At 38.9% G+C, this 25,942-nt stretch overlaps 1 protein-coding gene across 10 annotated transcripts in view; it reads right to left on the bottom strand.

Moving 5' to 3' along the window:
- MAP2K5 (mitogen-activated protein kinase kinase 5) overlaps nucleotides 1-25,942 on the bottom strand; it is a 146,007-nt gene that overhangs the window by 56,101 nt on the left and 63,964 nt on the right. For 9 of the 10 annotated variants that reach the window (XR_003254839.1, XR_003254840.1, XR_003254844.1 and 6 more), the window contains exons 13-16: nucleotides 22,652-22,700; nucleotides 15,735-15,808; nucleotides 14,757-14,807; nucleotides 11,141-11,212 (exon numbers count right to left, since the gene is read on the bottom strand). Coding sequence is in view for 7 of the 10 variants with exons in the window: in XM_026073797.1 (XP_025929582.1) it covers nucleotides 11,141-11,212; nucleotides 14,757-14,807; nucleotides 15,735-15,808; nucleotides 22,652-22,700 (246 nt within the window). In the remaining 3 variants the exon portion in view is untranslated. The remainder of the gene's footprint in view (nucleotides 1-11,140; nucleotides 11,213-14,756; nucleotides 14,808-15,734; nucleotides 15,809-22,651; nucleotides 22,701-25,942) is intronic. The other variant, XM_026073823.1, reaches the window with a different exon arrangement.

Genomic DNA, 25,942 nt, shown 5'->3' with positions numbered 1-25,942 from the left:
TTTTAATTTTGTTTTTAAAGCATTTTAACTAAAATACAGTATTTCCATTCTGATTAGTCAGGTTCAGAAACGAATCAGTGTTTTATGTAGGCTTGGAGGAGAGAAGGGAATGCTTAAACTTTAAGGAGTTGGTTCTCGTTTCCCTCTGGGCAGCTTCACACTACACAAGAACTGCAAAAAAACATCATTTAAAAAAGGTGCAGGGAATCACACTGCCAGCATGCTACAGAAGCATAAATGAGAATCAGACCATAWCAACAAGAAATAAGTCAGAATAACACTTTCCTACATGATTTTACTTTAGAGCAACTATGTGCCCATGTATTTTAAAAAAAATTTTTTGCTTTCTTAAACACAGAAATAATGCATCAGAGTGCTGAAAATGGTCATCTTTGTGGTGCTCAGGGAGGCTGCATCATGAAAAATGATGTGAACGTCCAAGTGCACATATCTGATAGGAGCATTCCCCCAGCCTCRGACAGGGGGGCGCATGAGGCACTGGGTGCACCATCGGGCTCTAGAACAAGAATTGATAAGCTGGGGTACAGATAATTCCAAATAACTAAAAAACCATAGTGATACAGTGTGCATGTATGCTGCTTTTTATCAAGTTATACAAAAATACCCTAAAAACAAGTAAAGGGAAAGCAAAAAGAATAAGATGGCCAGTTTTGGTAGCATCAGGTGCCTAAACCCTATCTGCTGAGCAGCCTTAAGAAGGGCTGGAAGGCAACTTTAGCTAGGGTCAACCTGTTTGCACATAAATACAGATATTTAATGTACAGATAAATGAAGACAGAATTAAAATGACTTGTTGAAATAACATAATTAATCATTTTGGAACTGAAAATGGAAATCCAGAAGTCTTGGCTAACAAGCCTCTTTCTCTACATCAGTCTTTTAAAATGATACTTGATTGCCTCTTGCCTGCCTATATTGTTAATCCGAATTGCAATAGCAAGCGTGGGTGAGCAGTCCTTATCCTGTTCAGAAAGCGGCTGAGGGAAGGAAGTTCAAAACATATTTTTAGGACACTCAGGCAATAAAGTCTTCCACTTAGATTATTGGCTATGTTGTGCAAGTTGTTTTTTAATTTACAGTTATACTGAAAAGCATGGGATGTTTTTATTCTTAATTTAGACACATTCCATGTTTCTCAGCATAACTGCAAATTGAAAATAAGCACTTACAATATCGCTAGTGATCTAGCTGAAGGAGGACTTTATAGTCTGAAATGTTCTAAAATTTGTTCTTAATTACCTTGTGCACATTTTACACAATTAAATTTCCATCTAAGGATTTTGCATTTAGATTGTGCACTGCAGTTAAACCCTCATTTTATGGAAAAGCAGCCGCCACTTCGGAACATTCAGACACAGGAAACTTAAAAAATCAGACTTAACTACTGGATAACATAAAATTCCCCAGGTGAAATTTCATTCCAAGACCAATTTATATATTCCTAGATAGATGGCTTAAAATCACCTGAAACTCTGCAGGGTATGGACCTTAATAAATATTAAATACCTCAAAAACTACCCTAAGATTTTTCTTTCCTTCTAATATCAATTTCACTGTCCTCTTATTGCACAAGGAAAAAAAAAAAAAAAAAGAGAATCCAAAAGGATATAACAGCAATTTACCAGCGTTAAAGTGCTTCTGAGGTTAAACTGACAACAAAGAAGAACAGAAACACAAAGCATCTTGAAGTAGGGTTTCAATTAAATGTGCAGGATTTAGTAATGCAGGACAAAAAAAGAGTTACAAATTAATTTAATCTTCTGCCTATAGTTTGCAGCTGCACTCCAAAGTGTCTGGGGCTTAAGAACAAAGCCTTGAAAGGCCTCAGAGTGAGGAAAGCTTCAATTTTTAATGTATAACGCCATTAGCTGATAACTTGTGGAATCTGCGACCCCTGCGGAGGGGCATAAGTGCGGGTAACAGAGACTGATGAAGTGACATATTTGTTCATGTCTAGAACTATGAGAAAGAAGGTTATTACTAATACCGTCAGGCCCAACAGAAATATGCCCTAATAACCTTTGGGACATTCCTTGGCTTGAGCAGATGAGTTCAAGATCTCTCTGCATAAAATATATTAAAAATCAAAGCCTAATTCACCTTAATTAAAGATAATTAGTTTCACTTTGACTTCTTTTAAATATGAACTACAGTAAATGCACTGCAAACTAAAGACTGCATACAATCATGATTAAATTGCACATTTCTTCCTATCCACAAATCCACTATATTACCAGGCTTTTACCGCTACTTCTTCAAAGGTGTTGCTCAGAGCAGCAGCGTGCCGTAGCCTTCTCTAAAGCGAGAAATGTCTGTGGGTGAAACCCAGGTCTTTCAGGCCCAATCCACGTCAACTGTCATGTGCAGAAGTCACACAAATGATAAAGATTAAGCAGACTACTTGTTTGAGTAAAGATGCTTCATGCTTATTTGTTTGCTGGACTCAGATWTCAAGAAATAACAGTCCTTAAGAGGAAATATTTAAAAATACCTGGGATACAGTCATTTTAAAAATCACAGATCTGATCCAACTGCTGGGACATGCAGCACAACTGAAATCACATCTTTGATTTCACAGATTATAGATCGCTAGAAATGAGTGACTGCCCAGTCCATTCCCGTTCAGCACCTACAGGGAAAATGCTAAATTCAGTTAGGCTGATGGAAAAGCAGCTCAACTTCACCGCAGCAATAGGGCTCTTCTCCATCTGCGCTGGCGTTAAGGAGCTCAGGCTCCGGTAGGAGCACCTTCCATTACAAACCAATTACAATAACATAGACAAAGGCAGACTCAACTGACAAATACTTCTAATTTTTAACTTTTAAAAAGTAGAAGCAGCTATACTACTCAGTGTAGGAACAGGTAACCTTAAACTGCATTACATAAACCAAYACATTACGTATCCGCACAGCTGATATCCTTTAATTGTCCATTCATCTATCTACTCAGGCAGAGGACGGTATTATTTATTTTGCTGCTACACAGACTGCCCACAGCGGCCTAGCAGCAATTGCTGAGAAACATGATACATTGAGGTCTCAACCTGCRCAAACTGTACCTAAACTTACACTTTATTGCAGCTTAGTTCACAATCTTCACCTAATATAGGGTTACATCCCAGTGCAGCAAGCGGATAAATCATCCTAGAATATTTCTCTGGCTAAGTTTAGCTGTGAGTGGAGCATATGTGCTTCCAAGTCACTGAAGCAAAGGCCCATAAAATACACTAATTACTGGAAGTTATGGTCACTGAGTGATTGATAGCGCTCTGCAAGGCAACTTCCCCATTTTCAGCTATTCTGACGGGCCTCCTCCACCACAGAGCAATTATTAATTCATGACCCAACCCTCAGGCACTGGTACCTTTACTTCTAATTCTGCTACCACAAAAAGAGTGGTGTAGCTGGACATTGCCTTTCTTCATCCTGATGGCCGGGTGAAGATGGTAGATGTGGAAACTGAGCTAACACCCACTGCTTGGATAAATCACTCAAAATAGCTCAGAAAAAAATATTTAGGCCGGCATTTTCCTAGGAACAAGTTTCTAAAATGTGTCATTCTGTACAGAACAATTAAAACTACATAAATATTCTACAAGAACAGTAATTTTTCCTTCAAGTTATTCAGCAAAATTCTGTGTGTGTTACAGCCATTCCCCATGGCTGAATGAAGCGTGTAAGGGTTTGCCCACACGAGCTGGAAAATCATACTGCATGCAGTCCTTAGCAATGCACAGTAACAGGAGGAGGCTTATTGCAAAAACAGAAAAAATGTGTTATTTATTTTCTTACTTTCCTTAATCCTAAATTAAAAATGTCTTCTACTGAACAGTCGCACCCAAGCAACCATCAGTGGTCTAAGCTGAGAGATTCAAGGGCTCAAGCATGAGTCTACTCTCAAACAGATTGCATGAAACCAGAAAAAGGCCAGAACTGAAACACCTTCTTCTCCCTAAAATTGGTTTCTCCTCAGGAAGGTTGTGGCCGAGGAAACCAGCACTGCCCAAGGCCCTGCTATATGACTGCTGCTGGCCAACGGAGGACGTCAGCCCACAGGGATTGTAATCCAGCACTTTCACAAACGCTGCTTTTAAATTTTCTCTAACTACCTTATCTCTGAAATACGAATGCTATTTAGAGTGATTTGCAGCTACAAAGTAAACACCCATCACATCCAAGCACTGCTGGTTACTTCGGTGGYTGGGTGCAGAAGCGAGGGTGCTTTTTTAGTTTAAAGGAGGTTGGGATTCAATYAGAAAAAAAAAAAGGTTGAGTCATTTAAAACATCATACTGTATCTACTGAAATGTGATCTAATGTGTTCAACTAATTTAACAACTTCTTGAATTCTCAGTGTAGGAATGGAGAAATAAAGCTCTTCTAATATGTCTGATTAATGGTGACCTCATACCTTCTAGTAGGAGCCACTCTTGATGGCCCTGGTAGCCACCAGAGGCACCCCATGAGAAGGGCTTTCCCAGTTTCTTCAGTTTAAGCAAGTGGAATAAAATTTTGTTCACAGCAAGTATGTCACACTGCAAACTGGGAGAGCAGACCTCAGCACTGAGAAAATTATTTAAAATTTTGCTTTAAGTTGCTTCTGACAAGTCTTATACCACCACAAATTCCAGCTGGTTCATTTGTGTACTTCTCTTTTAGACACTGAACCTGTAAGCCTGCCACGGACAACAGCTCAGCCTTCAGAGGAGCACAGAGCTCTGACCCCAATGGAGGTTTCAGCAGAATTAACTCTGTAAGAATCTCGACTCGTGTCTTTAATATGAAAACTACCTGCAGCAGTGTTTGAAGAATACTTTTTTTCAAACTGAATTTACTGTTGATGGTGATATGCAATATATAACACGTGATTCCCAGAAGTTGCATAGTACCAGTATGCTGTTACAAGCATATACACTGCATGCTCCTTTTTCACTGTCAACCGATGCTTTAGTGCAATTCAGAGCATTTGTTATCTGCAAAACCATAATGAATAAGACTCTTGGTCTGCAAAGTCCACTTCTCTCAGTGCACAGTCAGTTTGCCCACCAGGATGTTCCTGATGTTCATCCCCAGGGCTAAATTTATAGGAGTAGCAGCAAAGAGTTCAAGAATTTCCCATAACGCTTCTCATATCTGCTTCTTGCCTCATGCATCCCTTTCAGCCTCCCTCGGAAAAACTGCTGCAGAGTTTCAATGTCAGGGCAATGACATGGAACATTTGTACCAACTACACCTTAAGATCTCTTGAAAATCGCATGTGGATTCTGCACGGGATTAGCAAATGGATTTGATCATCAGTGAACACATCTGTAAGATTACCATACAAATCCAAAGCTTCACATTGCAAAATGCTCTTTGGAGATGGTTGAAAAGCTGAAATAACTGTTATAGGAATAAAATCTGAAACCAAACAGGATCCAAGACTGGAACTCAAGAGCACTACAGGAGTTACAGAGAGGATTATGCATTATTTTCTGATTGTGACTTGAAGTATATATTCCATTAAAGATGATGTGCAAACTACATAAAATTAAATTCTCTTACAAATCTCAAAAAGCAACGACAACTCCAGTAGGAACTCTCACTTGATTGGAAACACCTCGCTTCAACCAAGTATTTTGTTACAATATGAAGATTCCTGCTCTGCATGGAGATTAAATGAAAATTCTCATTTTCCTTTTAAGCTTGACCCTTGTCATCTTCTAATGGACTATTTTAATTAATATTCCTCCTGCCTCTACTCAGCGTAGCTTTCAACACTGTRGGTCACTGCATGGTCAGTGTCCGCTTCCAGCAGTCACACAGACATTCACAGTTGCCCCACCACAACTGTACCCCTTTCTACCAAACCGTCACCGTCTCAAGTGCCAACGCAGAATGCTATGCTGTCCCAGTAAGCTTTGGGTGTCAGACATCCCCCCACATCCGTCTAACTACTACTGTTTAGGTATGGGTGTAAAGTTGACCAAAGACCAACCACAGCATCCAGGTGTAAGTGAAATCCTGCGCTTCTGCAGGATTTCCTGGAGATCAGCTCACTATCTTCACTTCAATGCTGATGATATCTGACTGATCGCATATTTTAGACTCCTTAGAAAGAAATCTCCTGAAACCTCCTCTCCTTTACACTTACATTTACACTTTACATTACATTACACTTTACATTACATACATTTTGAGCTTTTGTATCAGTTTTATGTATTTAAACATCTCAAAGATCGAAGTGCTTTAAGTAAGAGAGGCATCTTAAAGCAGGGCTTTGTCTTTTCTAGCACCCTCTTCAAGCATGTTCCTCCTGGCCTTCACTGTCCAGGAGTGCACTCTTCTTGCATTTCCATGTGTGCTCCTAGCCCCAGCGTGCTGAGGAGTCTGAGAGCCCATAATGCTGACATTACATGTCAACCCCCCTCACAAGATATGTATACGTGCCTGAAATACACGACACAAGGCATGCTTTCTGGATATATATTGGTGTTGCTATAACTGGGAATGCAAAAAAATCCTGAAAATCTGTAATATGACTTCTTGCAATATTGCTTAAAACAGTATCTTAACATGAATAGCGCAAACAATTATCTAGCAAATATGCAGATAACTGAAAACTCTGGTGACTGCAGACATAAAAGTCCTCATTCTGTGAGATTTAAGAACTTGTTTCTAACACTAAGAAACAAAAGCTTGTTTTTCTGGAGGAGAGAACACCGATAATCTTTGTAAGAAAAATGAATTTTGAAAGAGGGCCTGAAACACAGGAAAATACTTGCTTTTCTCAGCAGAGGACAGTGGAAAGTAGGGACTAGGAGATGATACAAAAGGAGGTGCAAAAGGTATCATTAGAAGATGAAGCCAAACACACAGAGCTCATATTCTACTTCCAAAAGTTACTCAGTTTGTGGCATAAGCAAATCACTTTCATTTTCAGCATTTAAATATAATATACCACCAGTTGTATTTGTGGAAAAAATTAGCCCTGGATCTTTTGCCAAAGATAAGCAAAACCTATCCTATGCCTCAATAAACACCTAGAACCACAATTATATTCCATTCCCTTTCCAAGACTTCCTTCTCCTCACCTCCCATCTCCTCAGGATATGCAGGAGACTGATCCTTGAAAGTCTTGAAAGTAGAGAGAGCCTCAGCAGGCAGTTTTAAGATGGCAAAGTCCAGGGGAAAAACAAGAAGCAATTCCCCATGGGAGCAGGGCTACCTAAAAACACATCAGTTCTACAGGGTCAGAGCAAACGTTCTTCTCACCCAGCTCCAACAGTGGCCACTTGCCCCAGGAGAAGTGGCTCAGCTAAGGGAACGGTAGGCATGTCTACACCTTAAATCATYGCTACAAAAAGGCAACACTGCACAGCCAAGAATGTTGTCTATTAAAACCCAGCAAGACGTATTTTATCCACCTTTGGGTGTTTTAATGTTCATTTTCAGATAGCAGCCATGTATGGCAGGAGTAGGGTCATATTTATTAGAGAGTAAAAAGAAATATTAGGCAGTCTTATTTATCCTCCTGTGCAGGGCACAGTTCTTGGGAGGGAGACCGGATCAGTTACAGAATGCAAACAGCACTCAGACTCAGCCCAGGCAGCCTGGAGTATATTTTATGACTGAGTTATAAACCCCTGAAAAACAGCTCTTATAATGAAAATGCTGACACAGTCTTCAGTGTAGTGACAGCAATGTCATTGGTTTAAATTGAACTTGCTTTGTCAACCCAAGAGCGCTTAAATAAAACTACATCTGAAAACCTCATGAAAATACTACTACTACAAATTATTTGAAATGAAACTTTTTAAACAGGTTTACAGATTATGTATTAAATTTAATTCACCTCAAAGAAAGAAATGCACCTGAAGAAAGAAATGCAAACTCCAAAAAAAGGAAAACAATAAAATATAAAAAGCAAGTTAGGAGTATTTCCTCCATTTTTTGGAAAGAGCAAGACTGATGGGAAGCTAAACACCCTTAGTTATCTATTGCTTCAAAAGGAACAAGAGTGCTCATAGTCTCCCAGGCTTYTGTGGTACTTAGATCTAATACTTTTCACCCTCAGCTAGCCTACTTCTGGGGCAGTTTTCTTAACCTTCAGAAGTAACAGTTTGATTTCTCATTACACATAGCTTTGCAGCAAAGAAATTCAAGGCATTTTAGAGGCTCAGAAGAATACTGCAGAAAATGAGATTTGTTTAGCTGCTGTTTTGTATCGTCATACATCAAAACAGCCCTTGTTAACTTAGTCCCACATGAAATTTCTTTTTAGCATGCTGTATTTGTGCTAGCTTGAAGTTGTAGGGATTGGAGTATTGCAGTACTAAGCAGAGACGATTTTAAAATCGTACAATAAATGCTAACTTCACTTTTTAACAGCTCCATCAACAAGAGCCTGGGTGTCTGCACTACCAATCCCCATGTCAATAGACAGTGTTACTTTAATGACAGTGACCTTGCGTGGCTCTTTGAGCATCTTCTTCACCTTTTTTGAGACATTTTTCTAAGCCACTGTCCTTGCTTTCATCATTTAACACATCACTCAAACCACTTCAATAAAACAGCGATCTTGTTGAGGAGAGGTCTCGGAGGACCAGATGACATACCAATTAGCAAAGCACACAGAACCAAAATTGTTTTGTACCATCTGGTTCAGGAGACATTCACAGAAAGTGGGAGAGAGAAAAGGAAGTTGAGAAGGTTTGAAAGCGGAGAGTAAATGCAAATGAAAGGACTTTTCCTAATATTGGCTGATATGATGTGAAATCCATCCTTTAATTCATGACTAGCCAGGTTGCCTACTAATAATCCTACACTAAATTCCAAATATCTGGTCTACATGGAAATTCTTCACAGCTTGGAGACTGGTGTTGCACATGGAAATACATCTTTTATATCTCTCATATTCAGCAATGGAATCTGTAAATACTTGCTCTACACAACTTCTGCATATATATCACTATTCCGCTGTGAATGAAGAACACCATAGTCAAATATTCACGTAATACAATCTCATTTTAGCCCTTTGTCAGTTAGATTCATTTACAGAGTGTGCGAATGTTCTGTATCTCTCCCAAAATTCTGAGGGCTCTCCAACCATTGAAATTTGCAGTAAAACAAATTAACAGCACTGCATCCCCTGTGACACATTAGAATATGTCACTATTGTATATACAGAGTTAGCTTTAATCAGACTTGAAAAAAGATTTACAAGATCTGAATGCAATGATTCAGCATTAAATATTTTCATTTGGGTTAAAACTGATCATGCATTTGGCAAGGAATGTTTATCATTTGAAAACACAATAAAAGTTTCACTTAACGTTCAATTGGCAAAAGGTAAAATTTGCCTAGATGTAGAAGGCCAGCACCACGACTGCTTAACTTTTGTCTAAACCTCTGCTAAGAACCTCAGTGGTACTTCACCAAAAGGTATACTGAACTTCAGTTTCATGACACTGTATTTACCAGAAGAGAAGGGAAGGGCACCTATATTTTTCAGTAATCATATCATGCTTTTGTCAGTCAGGCTGTACAGGAAAGATGATGCAAGTTTAAGGCAGAGGTTCCGACTAAACCCAAAATCTTTTGCAGAAATACATGGAGGTCTTGCTGATTCTCATGGGAATGCTTGGAGTCTTCAGGTGACAGGGAAAATAATGAAGAGAAAAGCGAGAGCATTGTGCCAATCATATATGGGAGACAGAATATCTGTGGTCAAGTAAATGGCAACTACTCTGGAAAGCAGCTACTGAGTCTCCCAAGTTTGCATGTTTTTCCCCTCCTAGTCAACTGTTGGCATCTGTAGAAGAACAGGGACCTTTGTTTATACAAAATTTGCATTACTATTTGTCCCAAAGTCAGTGAATGAAAGCTCTTTCGCATGGACGTTATGTGAAATCTCAGTGGTTTGAATGAACTGTTCACGTAGGAAGGAACAATCAAAAGGATCAGACCTCATCCCTGACAGAGTCTCAGCTAGTAAAGGTGATCATCCCTAACACAGTGAATACGATACGCTTACACATCTCTTACAAATGGAATAGAGCTTGTGTAACGCTCACACTGCCCATGGGCTAGATACTATCCAGCTCTAACCGAAGAGGGGGAAAGTTCTTCCATGGCATTGCTCGTGGACTGAAAAAGTCTCCTGAGAACCTATGCTTGAGCTTACAAGGCTACAAGGTTTTCAGATGGTAGTTGGCTTGCTTGTGACCAGCTCGGGCCAGTCTAAAAAAGGCTACATAAATACATCCTTCTATCACCACCATACCAGCGTTACTTATCCCTTCTCCTGGACCAAACCAAGCCAGATATTATTTTACTTGTCAAGACTCTATCAGAAGACAGGCATTTCTGCTCGGCTTACACACTCAAGGTTCTCTTTCTTATAAGCAGTCATCCATTTTTATAAAGTCCTTGAAATTTATGTTTTTAAGACATCTGATGAGTACTAAGTAGAAACAACAAACCACCTTTTTCCTGAATAAAAACTGACCTTGTACTGACTAAACTTGCAGAAAGTAGGGATTCCCCTGCATTACTGTTTTTATGATCACATTCTTTTTAAACTGCTTCCTTTCGATATGACTTTCCCCAGTTTTAAACTACGTTTGTGAGAAATCTTTCTAAAACCCTGGTGAACACTTAAATCCAAACACCTTATTTAATCACACTGGGAAGGATTCCTATCATGTTGCAAGTATTTCTGCTAAGATTTTGCAAGGACRTTAACCAACTCAAACCTTGGATTTGCATAACTCTGTTTAACCCTAATAATAGCCCTCTCTGTCCTGGCTGTGAAGACGTGATAAAGGATCCTGCCATCGTCAGCCCCAGAGGTGTTGAAGGGATGTAGAGGCATCCATGTACCAGGCCCTACCTACTGCTCTCACAGAGACCTTTAACAGAGGATTTAAGACTGTAACAGGCTTGTGCAGAGGCTCTCTAGATCTAACTGAATTTAACTCAGTAAGAACAAATCCATTCTAGATACAGCCAGGAAATTTAGCAATAGTTAAAGCGTATATTTATAAAAGAGTATAGAAAAGACTAAATTAAAATATTCTGAGGTTAGATTTCATTTGATTCTTTCAATATGCACAAGAAAATGATACATATTTACATACCTCCATGAAGGAAATCCCTAAACTCCAAACGTCAGAATGAATTCCATACTGTTCTCCCGAAATCCGTTCAGGCTGCAAAGAGATGGAAAAAAACATCTTCTTGAGCCTAGCAAACAAACATGCATACTTCTCCCACAAAAGCTAGCCCAGGGCAAGTAAATCAACTGCAAAAATGCAAAGAACCTTAAATTAGCTCACCAGCTAATCTGACAGATAGCAACAACACTGTTCAAACATGTTCTATTTATTTTTATTTTTTTTGCCTCGATTCTGCAAGAGCAAAGGGCTCAGTTATGCTCAGACTTGCGGCCACGCATTGCTCTGCATCTTGTAAAGATGGCCTTGGCATTTGTGTTTGGGCTGTTTTATTCGACAAGAAAGCCAATGATTTGCACATGCGCAGCAAAGCACAAGGTCAAGTTGTAAGAGTCCATCAATGGTATACATCTATTTCGAAGCTCAGACGCTGCAGTAAGGTATGCTAGGAAAACAGACTCCTAATGTTGAGTCAAGGGGTTGGGGAGTAACTATGGTTTAAAAAACAATCAAAGTCACTGAAACCAAAAAACCCAGTGAGGTCACATGCCCAGCAATTTTATTTTATATATGTTTTAATTTCATTTTTGACCTATAAAAAAAAAGACTTCATTCAAAACTATTAATAGCAAGTTTAATGCCTCATGAAATAGAGCTGTAAAATATAACAGCTAGTTTTTACTTGAAAGCTACAATTTAAGCATTTCCAAGGTCAAGTACAGCATGAAATGTAACAATAAAAGGCTCCATGAGACTTCTCTCCCTACTGTGCTGTTAATGCACCTGTCTAGCCCAATCACCTATGAAGCACTGGTTGTATTTTTAGTCTTTAATAATCCAGAGACCTTTTTAGAAAACAAACTCCCAAATTAGTGCCAGTCCAATGTGTTTTTGGATGTTTACTCTGCACTGCTAATCCCAGGTCAAGAGCTTTTATTGCAGCATGAATGTTAAGTAAAAAAACACAGCGCTGCCCACGTTATCTTTAAGGATAGCCTTCCAGAACTGCCATAACTAAAACAAAAAAAACAGAATGGAAGAGGAACAAGATCTTTTTGACTGAGCCTCATTTATGATGAGCTGAACAGTTAGCAAAAAAATAAATTAAAAAAAAAATTATTTTTAAAGTTCATTAAGGCAAGCCTTCGTAATATAGCTAGCCTCGTCCAGGAAAATCTTAGAAATGTTTGTAACAGCATTGTATGGAGATACGATTTTTAAGCATCCTCTTAGACTGACAAAGATCCTCATACAGATGCAGATGTGCAAGCAAAAAAGTACACCGACAGATAGAGCTTCCTTTCTGACATACCACGGTATCAGCTATCCCGGCCAAGCGTGTTGCGTTCCCGGCAGACCCTGCACCTGCGCCAGGACGACAACGCTCCAGACCTTCCTAGTGCAGGTGAGGCCCTGGCCTTTACTGAGCAGCCAGACCAGATGCATAATTCCAGCTGAGCAATGTGAAGTTGTTTACTCCTCTGCTATAACAACTCGAGTTTCAAACAGTAACTTATATTTCGAAATCATGTATTCACAGAAGATAAAGTGACACGTAAATCATTAGCACATTTGAACAAAAAGTCTAGTCAGATGAATTCCTCTTTCAAAAGTATGGAAAAGAAGAGGAAAATAAAAATCACGCATATATAAAATAAAGTGTGCAACACACAGATGATCCTAAGGATGCAAAGGCTAAAATCCTAAGGCTCAAAATCCTTTATCTTAAGAATTTCTAACACTAGCTACCTTTTTTCATTCAGAAGTTTCTTCTATATAAAGTAGGTGATGAAATGACTTTACAGAATATTTATTTTTATTGCAAATTTTAATTTCTCAATAAAAAAACCTTTTTGTTTATTTTAACAGCAAACCTCCCTTTTTTGGATGGTTTCAAATTCACTGCTGGTTCCCCAATTAGGCAAACATTAATATCAAAGCTTACGATCTTGATTTTTTTTTTTTGATGACTACACTATAAATTTGATCGTGACAAATGATTTATTCAGGAAGCAAAGCAATTTTAACACAAGAAATCAGATCAAGTATGTTTTAGCTTAAACTTCTCTTTTTCAATTAACAGATGGATGCATCACATTCATCCATAAACAATAAGAAAAAAAGTAATTTATTTAATGTACACCTGGGAAGGAGAACCGTAATCTTGATTTGTACACTAAAGGATAACACAATTTAATTATTAGACCTGCTTAAGACCACTCTCAGAGTAAGAACCAAGTTGGAGAAGTTCATTTATTTGAAGCTGTTTATTTGTCTGAATCACAATATACCAGTTCTTCTAGGGAATGGAAGCATAGCGATCAGCCAGCTTCCTAGCAAAAGTGATAATTCCTATGACTGGTTTGTTTTGTTTCATTTTTAACATTTTTCTGCACATAATATTCTGATCACACAGGACAGTTCAAGTCTTTCTAGGATGGTGACACGATTGTTTCAGACGCCACATAACGAGTGCACCTTGACTAGAAAAACACTTGGCAAATAAATGGACATTCTGGACTTATCTCCTTACAAGAAAGTACCAAATAAATAAATAAATAAATAAATAAAAGAAATTAAAGGTCATGGATTTCTCTCACCCCTTTTCTGAGTTTTGAAAATACAAGAATCAGCCATTTTGTATTGCTGTTTGCACTTTGTTTTTTAACAAGCTGAACACTTATTTTTGCCTCAATTYTACTACATAAGCAGTTTGCTAAAAACATTTTAGGGACCAAAAAAAGACACATGGGCACCACTCACTGCTTGTCAGGTCAGCAAAAATTGCTAAAACCAAACCTCTCATCCCAGCTAATAGCAATTTTCCCCAAATGATACATCTTTAGAAATGTGTTACTTTCATCTAATAATGATGGAAATATATAATGTTAATGTACAGATAAAGCACAAAAGTAATCAGAACAAATATTCTGCTGGCTAAAATTTATATGGAAAAATGAAATGTACTGATGACTTGGTAAATCCGATATGAAAAATACACAACATGCAATTAATGGCTTAATATTATGAGTCCAAATACTTCAAATTTACACGGCAACTTCACATGGGAAGCACCCCAGCACGTGCTCAGGTATCAAGGAAGTCCGTGAGACTTGAGCACATGCTTAAATGCTTTGCTAAACTGCAGGCTCAGAGCAGCGGCTCCCAAACTGCGGGCAGTAATGGACCGTCAGAGGTCCACAAGCAGCTGCAGGTTATCAGTGGAAAGCTGCCTTTTTATGTTGAACTGGCTCTCTGCTTTGTTCCCAGTTGTTACAATGCATTAAAGACAACTAAAAATACATTAAAGAAACACTTTTCCAATATTACTCTTCCATATCAGCAATCACTGTAGTTGTCGCAGCGCTGTTATGTGATGGCAGATAGGAAGGGAGTGGGTCTGTGAGACAGTGAAAGGGAGACGTTTCCGGGGGGGACGCAATTAAGGCACAGCTTCTACAGCGAGGGGGAGGGAAAGAGGAAGTTTGAGACTTGATTTAGAAGATATCCTACGTGGCACAGAACAAGACTGTGAACAAATACTTCTGTTTAAATGTTATTCCTGCATAAATTCACTTACCGCCATATAAGCATTTGTTCCAACATACGTCTTGGCTATAGAATTCACCAGCTATCAGACAAAACAGTCTGTTAGAACAATATAAAGATAATGTGGAAATAAAATGGGCAATTATTCCTCATTTAACCTACAATCATCATTCCTATAAATCAACTAAAAATTATGTAAAAGGGAACAAATTTATTTACAAAGGCATTAAAAATGATTAAATCTCTCTTTTGTTTTGAATGAGAGTTCCAATTTACACAAGCACTGCATTACAGTTTATGGCAGATAACCTTAAACAATTCTGTTAAACAGGATGCTTATCGCTTTAGTACCCCAAACTAGTCTGATATAAAAAGTCAATTTGAAGTAGGATTGAATGCACTCATTTTTCAGTCAGCTGGCTCAAGATGTGAATAAAGCCACACTCATTACTTGAATGCAATGAGCACTAAATACGCTGGAGGGACAACAGACTCTGACAAGTTATAATACAAGGCTGACCTTCTCTTTGGTCCTCATGTTTGGCTGAGAGTAAAGGTGCTGAAATTCAAATCAACATCACAGCAAGCTCACGGGTCACTATCAGAGAAGTTCTCAAGGGAGGCCCAAAATGGAAATTAATTAAAATTTGTGCTGCACATTGTAAAAGCCCACCACTATTGTTACTCCCAATATTAATTTTTATTGTGGGCCAGTTGGGCTCCCCAGACACATCTCTCGTTCTGCCCTCCCTTTTGTCTGGCCAAAACGTTTTCATATCAAAGCTGCATATCAATGAAGTTTGCTATTCGTAAGTAGTAATTACAATATCAGCAGTTTTTACTGTCATTAAACAATGAACAATCACATTCAGATGAAGAAAAGTCGCCCAGAGATTAAAAATGAATAGTGGGCTCCCAGCAGAGGGGAGCTTGCCGGGGCTGGCTTGTGGCACAGCCAGGTGACGCGCCATTAGGAAGCGAGCGGGCAGAGGTCTACGGAGGGAATTACCTGAGTGCTAACCCCAAAGTCACACAGCTTCACCTGTCCTCGTGTGTTCACCAACATATTGGATGGCTTCACATCTGGTGAGAGAACAAACTGGGACTTAGTCTATGTTATCCTCTATATCTATCTTGTATACAGAGATATTTATGAATATGGGCATGATACATTGTAATGGAAAATATTTCACTGAGATACTTCAAATACAACCTCTGGTTTGTAACAGCCATTAGCACAGGTAACATTATATCTGCACCTCTCAAATACTAATAAACCATGTTATTAAATTTGCAGATGACACCAATCTGGGAGGGAYAGCAAGTGCACTGAAGGATGGGGTTTAGAACTCAAAACGATCCTGACAAACTGGCAAATCAGACTGAAAAAAAATATGATAAAATTCAATAGGGACAAGTGGAAGCACCACGTTTAGAGAGGGATTAGTCAACTGCATAAATACAGGATAAAGCAACTGCCTAGACAGTACGCTGGAGCAGGTCTGCAAAAAAAGGGATCTGCAGATTCTGGCATGAAGTGGAGAAGACAGAGAGAAGAGAAGCTAGAAGTTTTCAAATACAGAAAAATGTGTTGCAAAAAATGGGAGGGAACAACCTGCGTTGTAAATGATGAGTAAGCCAAAACATAATGGACCAAAAGATAATGGGGAGAAAGGTTTTTTTTTTTTTTTTTTAAGAAATAAACCAGTTGCATACTGTAAAATCCACATGTGAATAAACTGCTAAGCATCTAGCCTAAGTCTAGGGTGAGAACCATTGAGCATCTTTCTCTTCCAAGGATGCCAGCTGGAAGGCAGGATGTGTGCGATACAGCCTGGCTTAGACCTGGGAAGATTAGAGCATAGTGGCTTTGCCTAATCACCGCTTTCTTCTGTCATTCTGGATTAAAAGTAATAGCTTGTATCTTTGCCTTCTTTAAAAGTGAACACTAGTTGGGTGCAGATGGATGAAAAGCAACTAGAAAAGAACCTAATTTTGCTTATCATTAAGTTTGCCTTTGTTTAGCAGATGTTTTCTGGTACCACAGTAGCTTGCTTAATTTGTCCCTGTAATGTAAAAATGTATAACTTCAATTAACAAACTGATTAAATGCTTTCCTATATATGAGGTAAAAATCGAGTTTAAAAAGGGAGAGCATTCAATATTGTTTTATATAACTTAAGAGGGTTTGTACATTTTAAGTTAGGTATTAATACTACTAGTGTATTTTGCAATTTCTCCCCAAAGCCAGAAGAAAAATCTTTCACAATTATCTTCATCAACTCACAGCATCAACAAACTAAGTTTGGGTATTGTGATCTTCATTTCAACTTTAGGAATTCAATCTGTATGCAGCACTTCTGATTTTTATTTTTTTTAAACCTATCCCCTCCTTAGGTGATAGAAAAATATTGCAGAAAAGCAATCCATGCAAATACAAAATCCCTCATGCACTTCCCAGCAACATTTTAGGAATATTTCTTCTACATAAAACTTCAGGAAGACTCAAATATCTGCTTCTGGCAACCCGCGAAACAGCATACTTCTCTCTGGTGTCGGGTGACCTTCTTAGGGTTCACCTGATGCGCACCGAACCTCAGCAGGCTCCAGCCTGAGTCCTGAGAACAGCGAGTTGTACAGTAATCCTGTTTAACTGTCTTTCTAAAAATATGGCAGCCACCAGATCTACCTAGGTACTATGTTTACGCTGAATTCTAATGAACTACAGAGCAGGCACAGTTACCTACGCAGAAAATACTGACATTCTGCACTACAAATCCACCTGTTTGCAGTATTAACACTTTTAAAGGAAAAATGCAGTATGACAGTCCTTGCTTTTAGCTGTAAAGGATATAGCAAAATAATTAATAACCAAAGAAACACAATGAGCATTTTGGTACATCAAGGCTGGAAATGGGTTCTTGGGAGCAGGACTGGATCAACAGCATCAGCTTCTGATAATGCAAAAATTGTTTCACTCTACTCCGAGTATCAGGGGCCTGGGAAGAAGGAAGCTCTATGCGTGAACCTTGCGGCCCTCGACGGAAGAGATGATAAGGCAACATGCACATGGCCAGATTTCCTTTCAGTGAGGACAACCTGTGCACGTGTCATGAGTTCAGAGGAAGAGGCAGGATGCTCTCCAGGTGCAGCCTGCAAGACCTTGGTCCCGTAACACCCCCTATCCAGGGCAAAGCCCCCTATCCACAGTTGTCCTCTGCCTCATCGGTGCTGGCCAGCTTGTAGGGCTGTATCCAGCCACCACCTTGTGATGCTGGGAATCCACAGACCGCATTTCCCCTTCCCTGCTACCACGCAGGATGTGATCGTAAGATGATATAATTAAAAATATGTCATTCATTTAGTGTTGCTTAAGCCTGAAATCCTTCCACAACCAAAACTAAGAAAAAAAAAAAAAAGAAAAATAAATCAATCAGTAAAGGAACTGAAAGCTATGCAGCTTAGGGACTCCATTGAGTATGCTGCAGTCAAACAAGCACCAATAAGAACAAATACTATTTGTCCTTGCAGCACCCATTTAAACAGCACCATAAGTGGAGGACTTAAAACAGTATTTGCCATGCATCCCAGAGGTCACATTGGCTTCCTCAGGGAAAGAGGAAGTGACAATCCTAGATAAAAATGTCACTTCAAAAAACATCTCAAATTGAAACTGTGGAGAAAAATCACCCAATCAGTAAATTAGCCTTTTTGTTTTGTAAACCACTTCAGTTAATGGGTTAAACATTTTTTGTTTTTGGAAAACAAATGTGCATAAATAATGTTCTGCACCATCTGCTTGTGATTAATATTACTGTTTAGAAGTGAAAGAATTTAAACAAGAGCCAAAAGGGGTCATTATGCTCCCATTACCAGTGCTTGCTTAATACAAATGATTTGTATGAAGCATCATCATAGAGGATGAACAAGTTCTCTTTATGATATATCTGTCTAAGTCATTTCACCTCTCTGCAGATAAATGGGACCTCCAAGCTCTTACTTACCAGTAAACAGAACTGTCACAGGGTTGGCTTTTTGAACACCAAACATTTCAGTTATCTTGTTTTATTGAAGAGCAAGCAGATTAATGATTGTGAATAAAAAAGATTTATAAAAGGTGTGTCTTGACTTCTTCTGTCTTTTAAAAATATACAAATGCAATGCACCAAGTTCAAGGAAGACAAGAGATACAAAAGCACAGTTTTAGCTGTGGACAGCTCACGGAACATTACTGTTAACAACAGCGAAGCAGCTGGAAGAATGAAAATATTTTCTTGCCATAATGACCTCATCAGCATGCTTTTCGCAGAGGCCATGATGTTATTTTTTAAAAGCCTATGTGGCCCATGAATGTGTACGTATACATTTTTATATATACATACGCATGTACACACACCCAGCATTTTTTTGTGTGCCTCTAAATTTTATGTGTGCCTCTAATTCTATGTGGCACTAAAGCTGATTAATTGTTACAATGTTACAAAGGAAAAAAAATATTCAAGTATGTTGCTCTGGACATCTTCGGTGAAATCCACAGCCAACTACAGTTCCTGCTGGGAGGACAGGAGCATTCATCATCCATATCTGCATTAGCGCCTGGCCCTGCCAACCTACATTTCTCTGCGTCAGTTAGCTTACGTCAAAGCAAAGGAGGAATTGCATACGCTCCTGCCGGAGCACCCCATGGGAGAGCCCCTCCGAGTGGTGCACAAAGCTCCCTTCGACCACCAACAGCACGAAGCCAGCACACAGTCCTGGAAGGCCTACGGATTATCAGCTCCACCCAGCCTCACACACCACAAACCAGGAAACCATCCCTGAAACTCTGAAACAAACTTAAAACCTAGTCCGACACCAAGGTGTCCAGAACAGTGCAAGCGACACTGAGGACACRCGTTTATATAAACTCATGCCTACAAATACAGATCAGTACAATTAAAGACAAGTGGGTAACATTTATTTCATATATTTCTTTTAATAAGGAAGTGTGAACAGAGAAAATAAACATACCAGATAAAATGTATATGGTCTATACTTATTCTTGAACCTAACAGATTTTAGTTTGTCTTTACACAAACTTTGACTTTGTACATGATTAGACTTGTTTAATTGCTAATTCTGTTTTAAATCTAAGTTAATTTCTCATTACCCTTCCATTTCTACTCCTTATCCTCTGGGGAAGAGAGCACACTTATCATTGGGACATTCTCACATCTTCCAAAGAAGTGGTGTAGGTGTTAATCTTTTGTTTATGTTTGATGTGGGTGTGATGACTATGACTACAGCTCTGGGTTTATTAATATGCACGGCTATCACCTCATTAGTTGCAAGGTATGTTTTGAAGTTAAGCTGTAATATTTGCTGAAATGTCTGATCTGGAATAAAAGACTTGTTCATTGTTTGTTTYCTTGCCTTTAATCCATGATCTAGTCAGAAACTGTCGTTTGCTGCAGTGTATTACACAGCTTCTTCATGATGATTGCTTCTCCACCTTAGTTATCACCACTGTAGAAATTCTTGACTTCTTAGCCTATAAGAGCTTCCTATATGGTCTGTTTTACATGTGACAGCAAGGAAGTCAGGGTTAAATTTTCGTTCATTTACCTCCTGATGCATTAAAACCAGCAGACAGCTGAAGCAGACTACTCTGAGAAATAGGCATCTTCCTTGCGTTGCATTACTCTGTACCCATCTCTAAGATATAAAAGTACACACACAGAGTAGTGTGTACTGAAAACTGATCCCTTGGGRAAAAACAACTGGACTCTGGAATGAAAATTCTCCCTTATGTGTCATTTGGCAGCACACTTCTCACCTTGGCCAACCCAGCAACAGACTAAGGAGAGAAAAATCTAAATAGAAAAGAAAGATCAGTTTCTGTGTCTGTCTTTAGACTATAGCAAGGACCACACAATTCATCAAAAACTCACATCCACTCTTCAATCTAGGCAAAGAAACCCATACAGAGGGGGAGCCTCCGTTTTACTGGGAAAGCAAAAATCAGACCCGGGTTCTAAGTTCAGAGCAGAAGAACAATAAAATGTTACACTAATAGCATTTGTGCTTGACCACAATGCTATTTGCTCTCTTCAAATCACATTCAGTAGGTTGTCACAATCTTTAAAGAAAGATTCAGAACAAAAGGAATTTCAAATCTGCTGCTTCTTTTTGGATGTCATAAAAGCTGGCAAGGACTGTGTAGTCTATTCAGAGAAACACCCAGCCAGGGATGTCCCATCCACCTTTTCTTTTTATAAATATTTATTCTGGCAATTGCTGAGGCAGCTCAAGCACCTAGATTTTCATCGTTTTGTTGAGAGTAGATGAGCTGATAACTCTCTGCATCTGGGAACATGCAAGCTAACAGGTGAAATGTTTAAGCTGTCATCAGAAATGAAGCCTCCTTGGTAACCTGTGCCTGCACTGAGTTGGTCTTGGTCTCTGTTCTTTTAATACAGTGACAGCCTTAGGTCAAATACATGAACAGCCTTAGCATTTCACTCGCCCTCTAATCAGCGGCAACAAAGCTGGGTYCCTTCTTGATCTCTACTCCCTCCTCTGGCCACAGCCCTCTTCCTCCTACCCAGGCTAGACTATACTCTCAGGTCCRAGTGCTCTCCCAGGGAGAACACGCTGCGAGATTGATTCCCTCAGCTGAGGAGGAATTGAATGTAGGTGTCCTACATCACAGCTCCTAGTTGGRCCATTGCACAAAGGACAGGAAGAATCTTCTGCTCCACAAGCTCTCCACAAAGGCATTGAGCGCATGGAGGTACCAACGTACAGCCTGAGCTGGTGWTTCTTATTAGCTTGTTCTTCCCACTCAGGGCATAGATTTCTGGATCACTCTCCAAAGGTGCCCAACTCCCACCACTGATCCTACAAGGACACTGGGCACCTAAGCCACATAATTCTGATCACCTTGCCAGAGCCTAGCACCTACTTCTCAGACACTCCAAAACTAGGCACGCCAGAGGAAATGGTCTTTGGTTTACAACTTACAATTTTCTACTTGTCTCTCTACTTTACACTTCTCTTTCGATCACAAATGATGTCRGTTACTGCACTCTCCAACTGTGCGCATGGACTGGGAGAGCAGATGGGTTAAATTAAACAGTATTGTTAGCAACATTAGGAACCAGAGCTGTTACTTTCAGACACTTTAGAAACATTACAAATGTAATGAGTTCTCTTTTACTTTTTTCTTTTTTGGGGGGCGGGGGGGGAGGAGGTCCTTTGTTCTTTAAGCAGCATTTTCCGCTGCTTTCAGAACTGATACTCTGTTTTGAAAGTTCTAGCATATACAAACGAACTTAGCATGACAGACAAATTATCAACAAAATCTAACTTCACTAAAAACAAGAAATAAATGAAAAGATAAAAAAAAACACAAGTTAATTTCAGGAAGGAGAATAAACATCAAAAACCTAAGAATGGTTTGTTATGTTCAAGCAGGCTTAAAGTTGTATTTCTTTAATTATACATCACCATTTTAGAAGACATGACGCACAGTTTTAGAGATAAGACCTTAGCAGTGCTTGTGGCTGTCATGGGAGATTTCTGAAATATGTAAGCAAATTCACCTTATCTTCAATTTTCAATAACAGTCAAGCATCTGATTTGCCTTGTTGATTTTGAAAGTTCTACTGGGCACCTGTTTGCAACTCTAAGCATCTATAAATGTCTATAAAATTCATCTCTGTCACTTTAGTGTTCTGCCTGTAGGGGAGGAGAACAGGGTAATAAGAGAAGAGTAGTAAAACTATTTTATCAGAGAATCTGCAAGGCTAATGAGTAAGGTTCATTCTGCATAGCTCCACTGGAATCAAACCAGATCTTAGTATGGTCTGCTGTCCTTGTAAAAAGTGTTGTTAAAATAAAGTAATATGGTATTTCGTTGGAAAACAGAAAACATCTGTTACTCACCTCTGTGTAAAATCTTCAGGCTCCATAAGTAGGTAAGGCCTTTCACAACCTGAATTCAAGAAAAAGAGCAACAACACAGGTTAAAGGTTCCTTGTAAGAAACACTGCATCTCAGCTGGGGACTTGTTGAAGACCTGAGTCCCAGTGAAGAACGGAGCCAGCACCAAGGAGAGGGGAGACAGAGAAACATCTGTCCTGAGGCATGGAGTTTGGCTGTACAGTGATGAAGGATGTTTGCCTTGGATTAGGAAGGTCCCTCTTTGGGTCTCCGATGTGCCTGATCAGTGTCTTAACTACTGGGCTATTGTCCTCAAGATCATCTTCCCTTCCACTTCCTTCCAGCACTTACTAAGCCAAAAACATCACTGACAGAAATGTGGCCAGAATATACATTTCTGCAGAGCATTTGGCTTGGGTACCTCTCCAACGGGAAGTAAGGTCCGTGTCAAATGAACCGCTAGGTCTAGGTCTCTAGTGAGACTGCGAAAATAAAAACTATTTAAAAGATAACAAAACCAATAAAATCACATTATATTAAGAGTCATGTTATATTTACGAATATCATACATATCACCAAAAAATTATGGGCCACAGATGTAAACCTGCTGCCTGTGGCTTCTCTGACAATAGGTTCTTTAGGGGCATATGACAAAACTTCTTCCCAGGCTCTATCAGCTGGAAGTCAGTTCAGCTTATACTGAATCCTTTTAGACATTTCAGCRTATTTTTAATTCATCTGGTTTTGTGAGGTGTTAAAAATCACAGAAGACAAAGTGCATAATGATTTGTTGTCTTGCAAAAGCAAACCAGTGAAATTAAAGGCTAGAAAACTAGAAAAGGTAAAAACAAAAATCTCTGCAAAAATCTTTTTCCACCTCATCTTCCCTTTCCCTTTTTTCATGTGGTGCATCTGTACTTTTCCCCTCATTTACTTCCCATGTTTTTTACTTATGGAATGGAAATGCTGAACATCTCTTTTCTTCTTGAACTGTGTAAGTAATCCTGTTCTTCATATTACTCATCCTGGAACAAATTCTAGCCTTACTGCATCCTATAGCCCCAGAAAATACAATTGGGCCCGTAATAGATAAGAATCGGGGCAGACTTTGGCATACTATTACAGAATTTGCTCCTTTTGCTAGCTAAACTGTTAAAACCAAATTAAAACAACTGTTATTTCAGAACTACATTGGAGTGCCTTATGTAAGAGATGCATTTTAATCAAAGTTTGTTGGACATTGCTTATGGACTCAGGTATATTTCTCAAATCAAAACCCCACAATACTTCCTTACACAGAATACTTATGTCTCCTTCAGACCCAACAAGATCATCATTGGTTCCGACTGCCACCCTATTTATTTTCTAAATCCGATACAATTATAATATAAAGATTAAATAAGATGTTCAATCAACCGCCTAAGAGAGCAGTTGGGTATTACAAGTTATCTTCTCCGCAGGTTTTGCTTCTATAAAGTAATTAAACCCCAATACTTCTTGCATTTAACATTTTAATTTTTTTCCTAGATTTACTTTTCTAGAAGCCCCAGAGAAATAACAAGATTCAATAAACATATTTCTATTTCTGCTTACTTTTTACCCAAACCATCTCTGCTGTCTCAGCCAGCCTTTTCTAAGAGAGCAAATCTTTTTCACAAAGTTTCCATCTATGATACGACATTTCATTCATTTTCCTGAGACAGTTCTCTTTGTGCATCTCCAGAACAATAAAGCGTTTCCGATGTTCGTAAATTTGAGTTTTTCAGACATAACAATTACATTCTTTTCATTGTATGAGTAGACTGAAATGAAATTACTTCTGTTACAGTGATCAAGTAGAAGTGCTAAAAATATTATACAGCATGAGAGCAGAGAGCACAGTAATTTTCAGCCTTCCTATTGGGTTAGAAATTCATTTTAAAATTTATTCTGTAACCAAGAACAACATAAGTGGAATCTGAATCTCTTTTGTATACCAAATAATGATTCTGAATCTCCACTAAATTGCTCTAGTTGGCAATTCCTCAGTGTTAAACTCACATTCCCTGTCCAACTATCTCACGGCCTCAGATGGTAATTACTTGTAACAAAAGGCCTTAGTCAAATAACGTATGCCCCATGGTGTGGCCTTGTTCACTTTAGCCTTTCGGAAAGCAAAACAGGGGAATTCTACTCACACAGCATTTTGACGTAAAAAGAAAAAAATATATACCAACATAAAAATAAATAAAGGGCAAGCAACATTTCGGATTTCCTACAACAATAAAAATGATTTTGAGTACAGTAAATTTCTTTCAGTATTAAACATAATAATGAAAAACTACTTAAAATCTTCAGAAACATTGTAAAATTATTTTAAAAGCATTTATACACAGAAATAAAGTAAACATTTCCTGGGGGTGTGGGGGGGAGGGAAATCAACAGATGTGCGTTATTAAACATCTTTATTATGGAGCATGTGCTGAATAAGCAGTTATAAAAGACACAGTGTTTAACAAACTCTCACATTCAGAATTTCTCAGCAACAGTATACATAGGGTTTTTCCCCCTTAAACTGGGCTGCAAAATTAAAAATATGCACACACAAGTCCCCCAAACAGACTAACCTGATGTAAAGTGCGGTAATTCACCTACCTCAAATTTGCCTATTAGCGAAGGACACCAAGTATTAAGCATTAGTCTAAAATGGTGCTGGAACAGAGTATCTTTTGATTGAACATCCAGCAGGAATTATTGGTATTCAGTAAAGTAGGTTTTACAACAATGACTTGACAAAGCCTTGACACAAAAAGTACTTCTACCTGCTGTCAATCACTCACTCTCTTGACAGTTCAAGTGCACATCCTTTCAGGGAGAACTTCAATCAACATTAGCACTCAAAATACAGTGCACAATGTCACTGCTTCAGAAATTGAAGTGAAAATAAATGTGTGAAGTGGCAAGCAAAGGTAGAACAGATTTTACATTGACAGAACCAAACAAATACACGGTAGTATGAAAACAGCAGCAAGTACAACATCACTTTGGGGTTCTCAAGATACACTTTTCCGTTGGGAAAAAACAGTAGCCCTTCACACAAACAGAAAACACAACAAAGAGAGATTTCCCCTTCTTGTTGACACTGTCTCACACTGGCAATGAGGATGAATTTTGTGATGAAGTCAGAGATCTCTCCTGTTTCTTGGAACTCCCCATCCCTCTCGCTGCTCCATCCTGCCCCGAGAACGAGTGCTTCTCCTCCCCAAGCCCTGGCCAATGCTTGCTTCCTCGGAGGATTTCCTTTCACTGCCTTGT

Source organism: Apteryx rowi, unplaced genomic scaffold, assembly GCF_003343035.1.
Source record: "Apteryx rowi isolate R43461 unplaced genomic scaffold, aptRow1 scaffold_11, whole genome shotgun sequence".
NCBI classification, from domain to species: Eukaryota; Metazoa; Chordata; class Aves; order Apterygiformes; family Apterygidae; genus Apteryx; species Apteryx rowi.
The sequence above is the reverse complement of the archived record's forward strand: the minus strand, read 5'-3'. Positions and strand labels throughout refer to the sequence as shown.